The 16,353-nt window shown below is 44.2% G+C and overlaps 1 protein-coding gene across 2 annotated transcripts in view; it reads left to right on the top strand.

Annotated features, from left to right (window-relative positions):
* Positions 1-3,329: 3,329 nt before the first annotated feature.
* Positions 3,330-16,353, top strand: part of tmem65 (transmembrane protein 65) — a 111,708-nt gene continuing 98,684 nt past the window's right edge. Inside the window, exon 1 of one of the 2 annotated variants that reach the window (XM_072268279.1) lies at positions 3,330-3,915. In XM_072268279.1, the coding sequence (XP_072124380.1) occupies positions 3,522-3,915 (394 nt within the window). In that variant the 5' untranslated portion in view covers positions 3,330-3,521. The remainder of the gene's footprint in view (positions 3,916-16,353) is intronic. The other variant, XM_072268280.1, reaches the window with a different exon arrangement.

Genomic DNA, 16,353 nt, shown 5'->3' with positions numbered 1-16,353 from the left:
TTATGTGACTGTGGTAGTCCAGAAACAGTCCAGCATGTTTTGCTGAGCTGTAATTGATATAAAACTGAAAGAAGCATGTTGTTCAAGAGGCTGTCTGGCTTAAATGTGTTTTGGTTTTCTATTAAATCCTTGTTTGGCCATCAAGAGAATCAACATCTTATTGAAGAGTTGATTATTCAGTTTATATGTGAGACTAGGTTATATTCGAGAATTTGAGTTCCTTGAAGTGCTATAATTATACATCCTGCGGAGGGCAGTAATACGCCTAGATGCGTCTAAACAGGAAGGAGAAGGAGAAGGAGAAGGAGGAGGAGGAGGAGAAGGAGGAGGACGAGAAGGAGGAGGAAGAGAAGGAGAAGGAGGAGGAGGAGGAGAAGGAGGAGGAGAAGGAGGAGGAGAAGGAGGAGGGGGAGGAGAAGGAGAAGGAGGAAGAGGAGGTGGTTCGGTTGTTGTTCAGAACAAACATCAGAATGGGGAAGAAATGTGATCTAAGTGACTTTGACCGTGGAATGATTTTTGGTGCAAGACGGAGTGGTTTGAGTACCTCAGTTACAGCTGATCTCCTGGGATTTTCGAGCATAATGGTCTCTGGAACGGGAGTTCCATTATCTTGTTGCATGACAGATATGACTCAAAAGGCTAAATAGCTTATTTCTTATTTTAACTTTCTTTTATTCATTTATATTGGTATATTATTTTCCAAGAAACCAAGGTAAAACACATAACATTAAACCAAGCCAATTGTTGTCATCTGAGTTCATTATTAAACAGGAGAACGCTGGATTCCTTCACAGCTCCGCCAAAACGCATTACCAAAAAGTACAGAGGTGCTATGTGCATGAGAGTAGCACTACTTGCAAATTCTCCTCTGGGACACAAATCGCATGGTTTTAGGAGTATATCTGTGTTATCCCATCCTCCGTATTCTTGCTATGTACACAAATGCAGATTAATATTTCAAGCTGATTATTTTGCCAGTTTCTTTGTTTTACTTTGTCAGCTATTTCTTTGAATGTATGGCATGTTTCCAGCATGATATCTTTTTATTTTTGTTTACATCTGATAGATGCATTCAAGTAAACCAAAAAGTTTAATGCTAGATATCTATAATAAAAATTGAACTACAGGTTTATTCTGATGAAGGGTTGCAGACCTTAAGTGTTAATATAAAAACGCAAATGGTGAGACCCGATGCAGACTGGGAGGTCGTTTCGCTGAACACTTACGCTCTGTCAGCCAGAGAAAGCAGGATCTCCCAGTGGCCACACATTTTAATTCCACGTCCCATTCCCATTCTGATATGTCTATCCACAGCCTCCTCTACTGTAAAGATGAAGCCACACTCAGGTTGGAGGAACAACACCTTATATTCCGTCTGGGTAGCCTCCAACCTGATGGCATGGACATTGACTTCTCAAACTTCTGCTAATGCCCCACCTCCCCCTCGTACCCCATCCGTTACTTATTTATATACACACATTCTTTTTCTTTTTCTCTCTCTCCTTTTTCTCCCTCTGTCCCTCTCACTATACCCCTTGCCCATCCTCTGGGTTTTTCCCCCTCCCCCTTTTCTTTCTTCCTAGGCCTCCTGTCCCATGATCCTCTCATATCCCTTTTGCCAATCAACTGTCCAGCTCTTGGCTCCATCCCTCCCCCTCCCCCTCCCCCTCCCACTTTCAAATCTCTTACTAGCTCTTCTTTCAGTTAGTCCTGACGAAGGGTCTTGGCCCGAAATGTCGACTGTACCTCTTCCTAGAGATGCTGCCTGGCTTGCTGCGTTCACCAGCAACTTTGATGTGTGTTGCTTATGTGTTAATTATGTTTTTTCCCTCAATAGACGTTGCCTGACTTGTTGAATAGTTTCAGAATTTTGTGTTTTAGTTCGGTGCCAAAGACTTTCTTTTTCTTTTCAAATCTTTTTATTGTTATATTATACAGGAAAAATAACATGACTACATAGAAGTAACAACACTTACAATGCCTCAAAAAATTTATCTTAAAGATCGAAAAAAAAATTTGTGATAACAAAAAAAACCTAATAAGCAGAAAAATGAGAGAAAAAGAAAGAACCCATTAGGTGTACAACCCCGGAGTCATGCGTCATACAAAAAGCTTCTAAAAATAAACATCAAATCGCTAGCAAGAAAAGAAAATATACTAAAAAATTTACAATTAGATTGTGGAAAAATTATATCAATTAACTCAAATGATAATAATGAGCAAATGAGCCCCATCTTTTCTCAAAGTCAAATAAAGGTTCAAAGGTTCGACTTCTAATTTTCTCCAAACTAAGACATAGCATCAGTTGAGAGAACCATTGTGACAAAGTGTGAGCTGATGTATCCTTCCACTTCAACAAAATGGCCCTCTTAGCTATCAATGTAACAAATGCAATAACATGTTGGTCAGACACAGAAATACCATGAGCATTTTGAGGAATTATTCCAAAAAGCACAGTTAATTTATTAGGTTGTAAATTAATTTTAAGTGCTTTAGAAATTGTTGAAAAAACCAACTTCCAAAACTGTTCCAATATAGAACAAGACCAAAACATATGTGTCAGTATAGCTATCTCAGTTTTACATCTATCACAATGACTATCAACATGAGAAAAGATTTTAGAAGGTCTCTCCTTTGTCAAATGATAACGATGCACAATTTTAAATTGAATCAATGAATGGCTAGCACAAATTGAAGAGTTAACCAACTTCAATATCCGCATCCAATCCTGCGTCATAAAAATCAAATTAAGTTCTTTTTCCCAATCCTGTTTAATCTTAGATAAAGGACGCTTATCCCATTGTAATAATAAATTATAAATTCTTCCAATAGAACCCTTAATCAAAGGATTCATATTCATAATAGTATCTAACAGGTGAGCCTCCAATATGTAAGGAAAATTTCTTAAATATTTTTGTAAAAAATGTCTAACTTGAAGGTATTGCAGAAAGTGTGAGTATGTGCCAAAGACTAAATTGTTTCATTCCTCCTATTCAGCAAACCCAGTATGCAACGTGAACAAAATAAATCACTGTCGAAGAACCAAAGTGAAAGAGCTAAAGGAAAAAGTTCCGCATTTTATTCAAATGCACTCTTGCAGAGTGAAATTACATTATTTTTGGGTTGTGAACTGGGCGTTTTCCTAAAGTATGGGAGTCATAGTGTCAAAATGCGGTCCACACGCCCTGAATAGTTTTGTCTGACGCACTATTTCCACACTGCTCCTCCAGCTGTTTGGTAGCAGAGCGTCATAATTGGGGCGATGGCGCATAGGGTGCCGGGAGTTGTCGTTCCGAGACCGCTCCGTCCAGTTGAAATTCCTTCATTTAGACTACAACGCCGATAGCGCGTGGGTGGAGCATGCGCGCTGCTCCTCTTGGAGCTGTCAGCGGCAGTCTCTCTTCGTCTCAGGCTGTGTATCAGCTGATTTGGAAATTTCAGACATTGGATTCGAGTTCAAAATCGGAACGCGGCGTTGGCCGGCCCCGACAATGATACATCTGGGCGGAGCTGGGTCTTGAATGAGTGTTAGGACTCTCGATCGCTGTGTCTGTCCCTTGTTTCCATTGCTCTATAATAAGCAGGACATTTTTTCTTGCAGTCGCTTTCTTTTTGCCTTCGCCATGCTGCTGACGAGGGTTCTGCGCCCGTCCCGGACTCTGTTTTCCAGCCTGACTTCAGCGAGTAGACCGAAAAGCTGCAGGTCCCTCGCTCTTGATCCGTTGCTCACGCGGTCGAGCATGGCCGAGCTGGCTCCTTACCGGCAGGGATATGGCACCTATTCGTCCAAAGAGCCAGTGGAGCCCCTCTACACGGCTCAAGGAGCCCGCGACTTTGTGTACAGCCTGCACTCCAAGGAAAGGGTAACTCTTCTTCAGGAGCTCCAGAGGTTCGAATCCATGGCTGCGGCACAAGGTAGGAGAGCAACATATGAGGGGCAGGACACTGCTGTAGGTAGGAGGGTTGAGCGGAAGTACACGAATAGGCTTTGTAACCGGATCGTTGCTAAGCGCTCGGATAGCTCGGCGAGGGGCAGGCGGTGACTGGAGAAAGGCCGAGTCGTTTATAGGCCGGAGAGGGGGTTTATTTTTGGACAGCTTGAGAATGGTGCACACGTGGTTCGGCTGAAAGAGCGGTTAAGTTACGGTGTATTCGAGAAGTTATCCAAATGTGAGCCCAAGCACGGAAACATGAAAGCTTAGTCATTCTGATGGGGAAAATACATTATGAAATTTGGGGAAGTCTTTTCCTCATGATTAGGGGTATCGAAATCAAATGAGCACGGATTAAGTTGAAACAAAGGAATTTTAACGTGAATCTGAGGAAACTTTAAGTGAGGTTGATAGTTGCAGCTCGCTGCCGGAGGTGGTGGTGGATTCGAATTCAATAGCATAGAAGGATGAAGATGTAATGCGGACAAATGGGATTAGTGTAGGCAGTTTAAAATGGTCGTGATGGGCCGAAAGGCCCGTTTTTCTTCTCCACTCCGTGATTCCGTGTAGACTTTGCAAAAGAAGTGGATGTGAAGGGCGGGGAAGTGGCTGTAAACTAACAGCTAACGGCCGGCGCAGATTTAACGTTAAATCTGTACCTTATCCTTGCAGTGTGAGGAATAGTTTATATCTTTCTTCCTGCGTTTGCAAAGGTAGACCTTGTAAAGCGATAGGATCATGGTCGCATTTGCTGTAAGGTTGTTAAATGGCAACGAAATATGTGGACTGCAAACAAAACCATTGAACCACAACGTGAATCAGGTATAATGGGATAATTTACTGTCTTCATTATAGATGGTGCTGAGAAATTACCTGCATAAACTTATACAGATCTGTCTTTTGTCGCTTTGTATTTATACTGAAATTTTTGTGGATGGAGGATTATTACAGCTTGCATGTACTATGAGTGACTATACTGTATATACAGTGTTCTGCACATTGGTCCTAGACCGATGATGTATTGTTTAGCTGTACACACATGTGTGGTTGAATGATAATAAACTTGAACTTTGGGCTTTTCACATGGAAACGCCTGTGGCAGCGCAGAGGCCTGTTTACATAGAACATAGAATAGTACAGCACAGTACAGGCCCTTTGGCCCACAATGTTGTGCCGACCCTCAAACCCTGCCTCCCATATAACCTCCCACCTTAAATTCCTCCATATACCTGTCTAGTAGTCTCTTAAACTTCACTAGTGTATCTGCCTTGACCACTGACTCAGGCAGTGCATTCCACGCACCAACCACTCTCTGAATAAAAAAACCTTCCTCTAATATCCCCCTTAAACTTCCCACCCCTTACCTTAAAGCCATGTCCTCTTGTATTAAGCAGTGGTGCCCTGGGGAAGAGGCGCTGGCTATCCACTCTATCTATTCCTGTTATTATCTTGTATACCTCTATCATGTCTCCTCTCTTCCTCCTTCTCTCCAAAGAGTAAAGCCCTAGCTCCCTTAATCTCTGATCATAATGCATACTCTCTAAACCAAGCAGCATCCTGGTAAATCTCCTCTGCACCCTTTCCAATGCTTCCACATCCTTCCTAGTGAGGCAACCAGAACTGGACACAGTACTCCAAGTGTGGCCTAACCAGAGTTTTATAGAGCTGCATCATTACATCGTGACTCTTAAACTCTGTCCCTCGACTTATGAAAACTAACACCCCATAAGTTTTCTTAACTACCCTATCCACCTGTGAGGCAACTTTCAGGGATCTGTGGACATGTACCCCCAGATCCCTCTGCTCCTCCACATTACCAAGTATCCTGCCATTTACTTTGTACTCTGCCTTGGAGTTTGTCCTTTCAAAGTGTACCACCTCACACTTCTCCGGGTTGAACTCCATCTGCCACTTCTCAGCCCACTTCTGCATCCTATCAATGTCTCTCTGCAATCTTTGACAATCCTCTACACTATCTACAACACCACCAACCTTTGTGTCGTCTGCAAACTTGCTAACCCACCCTTCTACCCCCACATCCAGGTCGTTAATAAAAATCACAGAAAGTAGAGGTCCCAGAACAGATCCTGTGGGACACCACTAGTCACAATCCTCCAATCTGAATGTACTCCCTCCACCACGACCCTCTGCCTTCTGCAGGCAAGCCAATTCTGAATCCACCTGGCCAAACTTCCCTGGATCCCATGCCTTCTGACTTTCTGAATAAGCCTACCGTGTGGAACCTTGTCAAATGCCTTACTAAAATCCATATAGATCACATCCACTGCACTACCCTCATCTATATGCCTGGTCACCTCCTCAAAGAACTCTATCAGGCTTGTTAGACACGATCTGCCCTTCACAAAGCCATGCTGACTGTCCCTGATCAGACCATGGTTCTCTAAAATGCCCATAGATCCTATCTCTAAGAATCTTTTCCAACTGCTTTCCCACCACAGATGTAAGGCTCACTGGTCTGTAATTACCCAGACTATCCCTACTACCTTTTTTGAACAAGGGGACAACATTTGCCTCCCTCCAATCCTCCAGTACCATTCCCGTGGACAATAAGGACATAAAGATCCTAACCAGAGGCTCAGCAATCTCTTCCCTTGCCTCGTGGAGCAGCCTGGGGAATATTCCGTCAGGCCCCGGGGACTTATCTGTCCTAATGTATTTTAACAATGCCAACACCAACTCTCCCTTAATATCAACAGGCTCCAGAACATCAACCTCACTCATATTGTCCTCACCATCATCAAGTTCCCTCTCATTGGTGAATACCGAAGAGAAGTATTCATTGAGGACCTCGCTCACTTTCACAGCCTCCAGGTGCATCTTCCCACCTTTATCTCTAATCGGTCCTACCTTCACTGCTGTCATCCTTTTGTTCTTCACATAATTGAAGAATGCCTTGGGGTTTTCCTTTACCCTACTCGGCAAGACCTTCTCATGCCCCTTCTTGCTCTTCTCAGCCCCTTCTTAAGCTCCTTTCTTGCTTCCCTATATTCCTCAATAGATCCATCTGATCCTTGCTTCCTAAACCTCATGTATGCTGCCTTCTTCCACCTGACTAGATTTTCCACCTCACTTGTCACCCACTTCATCCTACCATTCTTTATCTTCCTCACTGGGACAAATTTATCCCTAACATCCTGCAAGAGATCTCTAAACATTGACCACATGTCCTTAGTACATTTCCCTGCAAAAACATCATCTCAATTCACACCCGCAAGTTCTAGCCTTATAGCCTCATAATTTGCCCTTCCCCAATTAAAAATTTTCCTGTCCTCTGATTCTATCCTTTTCCATGATAATGCTAAAGGCCAGGGAGTGGTGGTCACTGTCCCCCGGATGCTCACCCACTGAGAGATCTGTGACCTGACCCGGTTCATTACCTAGTACTGGATCTAGTATGGTATTCCCCCTAGTCGGCCTGTCCACATACTGTGACAGGAATCTGTCCTGGACACACTTAACTCTGCCCCATCTAAACCCTTGGAACTAATAAGGTGCCAATCAATATTAGAGAAGTTAAAGTCACCCATGATAACAACCTTGTTATTTTTGCACCTTTCCAAAATCTGCCTCCCAATCTGCTCCTCAGTATCTCTGCTGCTATCGGGGGCCTATAGAATACTCCCAGTAGAGTAACTGCTCCCTTCCTGTTCCTGACTTCCAGCCATACTGACTCAAAAGAGGATCCTGCTATATTACCCACCCTTTCTGTAGCTGTAATAGTATCCCTGACCAGTAATGCCACCCCTCCTCCCCTTTTTCTGCCCTCTCTATCCCTTTTAAAGCACTGAAATCCAGGAATATTGAGAATTCATTCCTGCCCTGGTGCCAGCCAAGTCTCTGTAATGGCCACTACATCATAATTCCATGTATGTATCCAAGCTCTCAGTTCATCACCTTTGTTCCTGATGCTTCTTGCATTGAGGTACACACATTTCAAAGGCCTGTTAAGAATCGTTCTTAAAGTGGCTAGATAAGGCAGCTGTTCATTTAGTTTATCCCCTACTTTTCCCCTGAAGGAAGTGGTTTCTTCTCTGTATGGGTATCGCTGTGCGGTGCGTTGCAAAGTGGGAACTTCATTGTCCCATCACACAGATCTCGTATCTGCATCAATATTTAAACAGATCTTTAAATCTGCAGTTGGTGTTAATGTTTTTTCAGCAGACAAAAATCTGTCTTTGATAAGTTTACAGGATTTTGCATTTTTAGTGTAGCAGAAGAGAGAAGTGAGACAACCTTGAGATTTCCTGTTCAGACTATCATCGTTTAGCTAACATTGGAGTGATAGAATTCAGAGCATGAAGAACCAGGATGTTGACCAGTGTCTCCATAAATTCTACATCAGGACACTGATGGAGGTTATAAATCATAAACCTATGGGATTCGGCAGATGCTGGAAATTCTGAGCAACATATAAAATGCTGGAGGAACTCAGCAGGTCAGGCAGCATCTATGGAGAGGAATAAACAGTTGATATGTCGGGCTTGGACTCCTCATCAGGACTGGAAAGGATGGGGTGGGGTGGGGGGTAGAAACCAGAATAAGAAGGTGGTGGAAGGGGAAGGTGTACAAACTAACAGATGATAGGTGAGAGAAGGTAAGGGGAAGATAAATGGGTTGAATGAGAAGCTGAGGTGATTGGTGGAAGAGGTAAAGAACTGAAGAAGAAAACCTGTTAAAACAGGGCAGTGGACCATAGGAGAAAAGGAAAGAGGAGGTACACCAGAGGGAGGTATTAGGCAGGTGACGAGATGAGAGAACCAGAATGGGGAATGAATAAAGAGAGAAGGGGGAGGGGAGAAATTACTGAAAGTTAGATATATTATTTGTAAACGGATCATTGCTATCAACAATAATATAAATGCTGAATGATGTCTGTCTGCATTCTTTCACCCAGTCCTAAGGTAAAACTGGGCAGGACTGGTTTATGAATTACAAATAATAAGAATAGATGGGTAAAATGGAGTATTAATACGGGGAATGAGTCTCCACCCTGCTTTCATTTTCAGAGTGCAGTCATGTCCTTCAAAAGCCAGGGCTGCTAACACCATTCGCTTGTTACTGTGAGATCAAATTGTCTGAGGGGATACAACTTCGAATGGTTTCTTTTTTTTTCCTGGGTCTGTAGAGGAGGACCACTCCCAGATCCTCCCACTCCCTGTGCCTGGGAAAGTCCCTTGTCAGATGGTGATGAAGACCAAGATTGATCAGCTGGATAAATGGTATTGCAACAACAACCTTGTACTCCGTGTTAGTACGACCAAGGAATTGATTGTGGGCCTCAGGAAGGGGAAGTCAATCGAGCACACACGAGTCATTGAGGGATCAGCAGTGGAAAAGGTGAACAATTTCAAGTTCCTGGGTGTCATCATCTCTGAGTCAATCCTGGGCCCAACATATTGATGCAATTACAAAGACTGCATGCCAGTGGCTCTATTTCATGAGGACTCTGGTTTGTTATGTCGCCAAAGACTGAAGTAATTTTCTACAGATGTACCGTGGAGATCACTTTAACTGGTTGCATCACTGTCTGGTATGGAGGGGCTACTTACAGAATCAGAAAAAGCTGCGGAGGGTTGCAAGCTCAGCCAGCTCCATCATGGACACTATCCTCCTAAGTATCAAGGTCATCTTCAAAAGTGTTGTCTCAAAACAGCATCCATCAGTGCAAACCCCCATCAGCCAGGACAAGCGCTCTTCTCATTGCTGCCTTCTGGGAGGAGGTACAGAAGCCCGAGGAAACCCACTTAATGTTTTAGAAACGGCTTCTTCTCCATCAAATTTCTGAATGGACAATGAACCCAAGAACACTTCCTCATTATTTTTGCTCTGTTTTTGCATTAGTTAATTAAATTTAATTTTTCTTTTGTATAGAACATAGAATAGTACAGCACAGTACAGGCCCCTCGGCCCACATTGTGCTGACCCTCAAACCCTGCTTCCCATATAACCCCCCCACCTTAAGTTCCTCCATATACCTGTCTAGGAATCTTTTAAGTTTCACTAGTGTATCTGCCTCCACCACTGACTCAGGCAGTGTATTCCACGCACCAACCACTCTCTGAGTAAAAAACCTTCCTCTAATATCCCCCTTGAACTTCCCACCCCTTACCTTAAAGCCATGTCCCCTTGTATCGAGCAGTGGTGTCGTGGGAAAGAGGCGCTGGCTATCCACTCTATCTATTCCTCTTAATATCTTGTATAACTCTATCATGTCTCCTCTCATCCTCCTTCTCTCCAAAGAGTAAAGCCCTAGCTCCCTTAATTTAATCTCTGATCATAATGCATACTTTCTAAACCAGGCAGCATCCTGGTAAATCTCCTCTGCACCCTTTCCAATGCTTCCACATCCTTCCTAGTGAGGCAACCAGAACTGGACACAGTACTCCAAGTGTGGCCTAACCAGAGTTTTATAGAGCTGCATCATTACATCGTGACTCTTAAACTCTGTCCCTCGACTTATGAAAACTAACACCCCATAAGCTTTCTTAACTACCCTATCCACCTGTGAGGCAACTTTCAGGGATCTGTGGACATGTACCCCCCAGATCCCTCTGCTTCTCCACACTACCAAGTATCCTGCCATTTACTTTATACTCGGCCTTGGAGTTTGTCCTTTCAAAGTGTACCACCTCACACTTCTCTGGGTTGAACTCCATCTGCCACTTCTCAGCCCACTTCTGCAAACTATCAATGTCTCTCAGCAATCTTCGACAATCCTCTACATTATCGACAGCAGCACCAACCTTTGTGTCGTCTGCAAACTTGCCAACCCACCCTTCTACCCCCACATCCAGGGCGTTAATAAAAATCACGAAAAGTAGAGGTCCCAGAACCGATCCTTGTGGGACACCACTAGTCACAACCTTCCAATCCGAATGTACTCTCTCCACCACAACTCTCTGCCTTCTGATGGCAAGCCGCTTCTGAATCCAGCTGGCCAAACTTCCCTGGATCCCATGCCTTCTGACTTTCTGAATAAGCCTACCATGTGGAACCTTGTCAAATGTCTTACTAAAATCCATATAGATCACATCCACTGTACTACTCTCATCTATATGCCTGGTCACCTCATCAAAGAACTCTATCAGGCTTGTTAGGCACAATCTGCCCTTTACAAAGCCATGCTGACTGTCCCTGATCAGACCATGATTGTCTAAATGCCCAGAGATCCTATCTCTAAGAATCTTTTCCAACAGCTTTCCCACTACAGACGTAAGGCTCACTGGTCTGTAATTACCCGGACTATCCCTACTACCTTTTTTGAACAAGGGGACAACATTCGCCTCCCTCCAATCCTCCGGTACCATTCCTGTAGACAACGAGGACATAAAGATCTTAGCCAGAGGCTCAGCAATCTCTTCCCTCACCTTGTGGAGCAGCCTGGGGAATATTCCGTCAGGCCCCGGGGACTTATCCGTCCTAATGTATTTTAATAACTCCAACACCAACTCTCCCTTAATATCAACATGTGCCAGAACATCAACCTCACTCACATTGTCCTCACCATCATCACGTTCCCTCTCATTGGTGAATACCTAAGAGAAGTATTCATTGAGGACCTCGCTCACTTCCACAGCCTCCAGGCACATCTTCCCACCTTTATCTCTAATCGGTCCTACCTCCACTCCTGTCATCCTTTTGTTCTTCACATAATTGAAGGATGCCTTGTGGTTTTCCTTTACCCTACTCCCCAAGGCCTTCTTATGCCCCCTTCTTGCTCTTCTCAGTCCGTTAAGCTCCTTTCTTGCTACCCTATATTCCTCAATAGACCCATCCGATCCTTGCTTCCTAATCCTCGTGTATGCTGCCTTCTTCCACCTGACTAGATTTTCCACCTCACTTGTCACCCATTGTTCCTTCATCCTACCATTCTTTATCTTCCTCACTGGGTCAAATTTATCCCTAACATCCTGCAAGAGATCTCTAAACATCGACCACATATCGATAGTACACTTCCCTGCAAAAATATTATCCCATTTCACACCCGCAGGTTCTAGCCTTATAGTCTCATAATTTTCCCTTCCCCATTTAAAAAATTTCCTGTCCTCTCTGATTTTATCCTTTTCCATGATAATGCTGAAGGCCAGGGAGTGGTGGTCACTGTTCCCCAGATGCTCACCCACTGAGAGATCTGTGACCTGACCCAGTTCGTTACCTAATACTAGACCTAGTATGGCATTCCCCCTAGACGGCCTGTCAACATACTGTGACAGGAATCTGTCCTGGGCACACTTAACAAACTGTGCCCCATCTAAACCCTTGGAACTAATCAGGTGCTAATCAATATTAGGGAAGTTAAGTCACCCATGATAACAACCCTGCTATTTTTGCACTTTTCCAAAATCTGCCTCCCAATCTGCTCCTCAGTATCTCTGCTGCTACCAGGGGGCCTATAGAATACTCCCAGTAGAGTAACTGCTCCCTTCCTGTTCCTGACTTCCACCCATACTGACTCAAAGAGTATGTACAGTGAATTCTGGATAATTGGGCCATGGGTTAATTGGGTCAGCTGCTTATTTGGGACAACTCTTAAAGAATAAAAACAAATCAAGAAACTAGCCAGGATTCCCTTTATTTATTTGGGGCACTACATTGCTTAATTAGGATAGGAGACAGTCAAGTGCACTTGTGTGGCCGTTAGATACTACACCATGCTTAAAGCCATCAGTCATATGTGCTTGTGTTATGTCTCTAGGCTGAAGGACACCAATTCAAAAGCAGTGATTTTTGATCATTTTTAAATTTTGACCCTTGCCAAGATGCTATGAAAAGAATTGACACTAGCCAAAAAAAATTACACTACTGAACCAAGTTAAAAGCCATCTGTCTAACATTACTTATCATCAGCTGGCAGAGATAACTGGAGTGGCAAAATCTACAATGGCAAAATCTACAATTGCAAAAGATGGTTGGTTGTCTCGATAATGGTAGTGCTGATGCTGTAAGTGCAGAAACGTAGAAATCTAGAAAATTCCCCAGCTTGCTTCAATAATTTTGTGCAGGTGGTATTCACAGTGTCGATGAAACAGGCCCTTTTTATTGTGCCAGCCTGGATTGTTCCCCTTGCTACAAATACGCAACACTATCAATTTCAAAGACAGCAATGGATCACAAAACTGTGTTGTGTTGTGCAAACATGTTAGGAACAGATGAAAGAAATCTGGAAAATCTCCAGATGCTAGAAATCCAAAGCAGCACATATGAAATGCTGGAGGAACTCAGGTCAGACAGTATCTATGGAAAATAATGAACGGCTGATCTGATACATTGACTGTTTACTGTTTTTCCATAGATGCTGCCTGGTCAGCTGAGTTCCTCCAGCATTTTGTCTGTGTTGCTGATTTAAAGCAAGATGTTGGTTTTTGGGAAAAGCGTTATATTCGATGCTTGAAGGTGCTCAGAATGGAGAGTTTACCAATTGAGTACTATACCAATAAGGCCTGGATGACTTCTAAAATTTTAAGAAATGTCTGATAAGTTGGGATAAGAAGCTGCATGGGAAATCAAGTAAAATTCTTCTGCTTGTTGACAATTGTGTAGCACACCCTGATGTAGAATGTTTGAGAAACATCCGTCTGGAGTTTCTGCCTGCCAAAACAACATCCTTGGTGCAGCCAATGGATATGGGGGTCATTAAAAAGTTTAAAGACATAATGGAAAGTTGCGAACCACATTCTCAAATCCATTGAAGAAAATCTACTGACATCATTAATAGCCAAGGAAGTTAGTACAAACCTTTCACGCACACCTGCTCTCACTCCATCCTTCCGCCACCCCACTAAGAATAGGGTTCCCCTGGTCCTCACCTACCACCCCACCAGCCTCCGGGTCCAACATATTACTCTCCGTAGCTTCCGCCACGTCCAACGGGATCCTACCACTAAGCACATCTTTCCCTCCCCCCTTCTCTCTGCTTTCCGCAGGGATTGCTGCCTACGCGACTCCCTTGTCCATTCATCCCCCCAATCCCTCCCCACTGATCTCCCTCCTGGCACTTATCCTTGTAAGCAGAACAAGTGCTACACATGCCCTTACACTTCCTCCCTTACCACCATTCAGGGCCCCAGACAGTCCTTCCAGGTGAGGTGACACTTCACCTGTGAGTCGGCTGGAGTGATATACTGCGTCCGGTGCTCCTGATGTGGCCTTCTATATATTGGCGAGACCCGACGCAGACTGGGAGACCGCTTTGCTGAACACCTACACTCTGTCCACCAGAGAAAGCAGAATCTCCCAGTGGCCACACATTTTAATTCTACATCCCATTCCCATTCTGATATGTCTATCCATGGCCTCCTCTACTGTAAAGATGAAGCCACACTCAGGTTGGAGGAACAACACCTTATATTCCGTCTGGGTAGCCTCCAACCTGATGGCATGAACACTGACTTCTCAAACTTCCGCTAATGCCCCACCTCCCCCTCGTACCCCATCCGTTATTTATTTATATACACACATTCTTTCTCTCTCTCTCCTTTTTCTCCCTCTGTCCCTCTGACTATACCCCTTGCCCATCCTCTGGGTTCCCCCCCCCTTGTCTTTCTCACCGGACCTCCTGTCCCATGATCCTCTCATATCCCCTTTTGCCAATCACCTGTCCAGCTCTTGGCTCCATCCCTCCCCCTCCTGTCTTCTCCCATCATTTTGGATCTCCCCCTCCCCCTCCCACTTTCAAATCTCTTACTAACTCTTCCTTCAGTTAGTCCTGACAAAGGATCTCTGCCTGAAACGTCAACTGTACCTCTTCCTAGAGATGCTGCCTGGTCTGCTGCGTTCACCAGCAACTTTGATGTGTGTTGCACAAACCTTTTACAAGCAGTACAGTTTGTCACTGATAGTTGATGAGAGATTAGCAGCAAAGCAATTCAGAACTGTTTTGCTCACTGCGGTTTCAAGTATTCATCTTTGCAAATGCCAGAAATGGCTGGGAGTGAAAATGAAACAATTTCACCACTTAATGTTAGGAGCTGTGAAGAATTTGAAGTTAGCAACAATCATCTTGAATGTTACAATGAAAATGAAGATTTGGGGGATGCAATCAAAATATCAATGCAAAGAATACAAAGACAAGCAAGGTGAAGAAGATGACTCAACTGAACCTGAGCTAGTGACTATGCAGGATGCCAGGAAGTCTATTGTTGGACTGAAAAACTTGGGCATGTAGATATTAAGGAAGAGGATGTGCTGGAGCTTTTGGAAAGCCTCAAGTTGGATAAGTCTCTGGGACCGGACAAAATGTACCCCAGGCTACTGTGGGAAGCGAGTGAGGAGATGGCTGAGCCTCTGGCAATGATCTTTGCATCATCAATGAGGACAGGAGAAGTTCCGGAGGATTGGAGGGTTGTGGATGTTGTTCCTTATTTGAAAAAGGGAGTAGAGATAGCCCAGGAAATTGTAGGCCCGTGAGTCTTACTTCAGTGGTTGGTAAGTTGATGGAGAAGATCCAGAGAGGCAGGATTTATGAACACTTGGGGGAGAGGCATAATATGATTAGGATTAGTCAGCACGGTTTTGTCAAAGGCAGGTCGTGCCTTACGAGCCTGATTGAACTTTTTGAGGATGTGACTAAACACGTTGATGAAGGTAGAGCTGTAGATGTAGTGTATATGGATTTTAGCAAGGCATTTGATAAGATACCTCATGCAAGGCTTATTGAGAAAGTAAGGAGGCATGGGATGCAAGGAGACATTGCTTTGTGGATCCAGAACTGGCTTGCCCACAGAAGGCAAAGAGTGGTTGTAGATGGGTCATATTCTGTGTGGAAGTCGGTGACCAGTGGTGTGCCTCAGGGATCTGCTCTGGGACCCTTACTCTTTGTGATTTTTATAAATGACCTGGATGAGGAAGTGGAGGGATGGGTTAGTGAATTTGCTGATGACACAAAGGTTGGAGGTGTTGTGGATAGTGTGGAGGGCTGTCAGAGGTTACAGTGGGACACTGATAGGATGCAAAACTGGGCTGAGAAGTGGCAGATGGAGTTCAACCCAGATAAATGTGAGGTGGTTCATTTTGGTTGGTCAAATATGATGGCAGAATATAGTATTAATGGTAAGACTCTTGGCATTGTGGAGGATCAGAGGGATCTTGGGGTCCGAGTCCATAGGGCACTCAAAGCTGCTATGCAGGTTGACTCTGTGGTTAAGAAGGCATACGGTGCATTGGCCTTCATCAACCGTGGGATTGAGTTTAAGGGCTGAGAGGTAATGTTGCAGCTATATAGGACCCTGGTCAGACCCCACTTGGAGTACTGTGCTCAGTTCTGGTCGCCTCACTACAGGAAGGACGTGGAAACCATGGAATGGGTGCAGAGGAGATTTACAAGGATGTTGTCTGGATTGGGGAGCATGCCTTATGAGAATAGGTTGAGTGAACTTGGCCTTTTCTCCTTTGAGAGATAATG

Source organism: Mobula birostris, chromosome 9, assembly GCF_030028105.1.
Source record: "Mobula birostris isolate sMobBir1 chromosome 9, sMobBir1.hap1, whole genome shotgun sequence".
Taxonomy (NCBI): Eukaryota; Metazoa; Chordata; class Chondrichthyes; order Myliobatiformes; family Myliobatidae; genus Mobula; species Mobula birostris.
The sequence above is the reverse complement of the archived record's forward strand: the minus strand, read 5'-3'. Positions and strand labels throughout refer to the sequence as shown.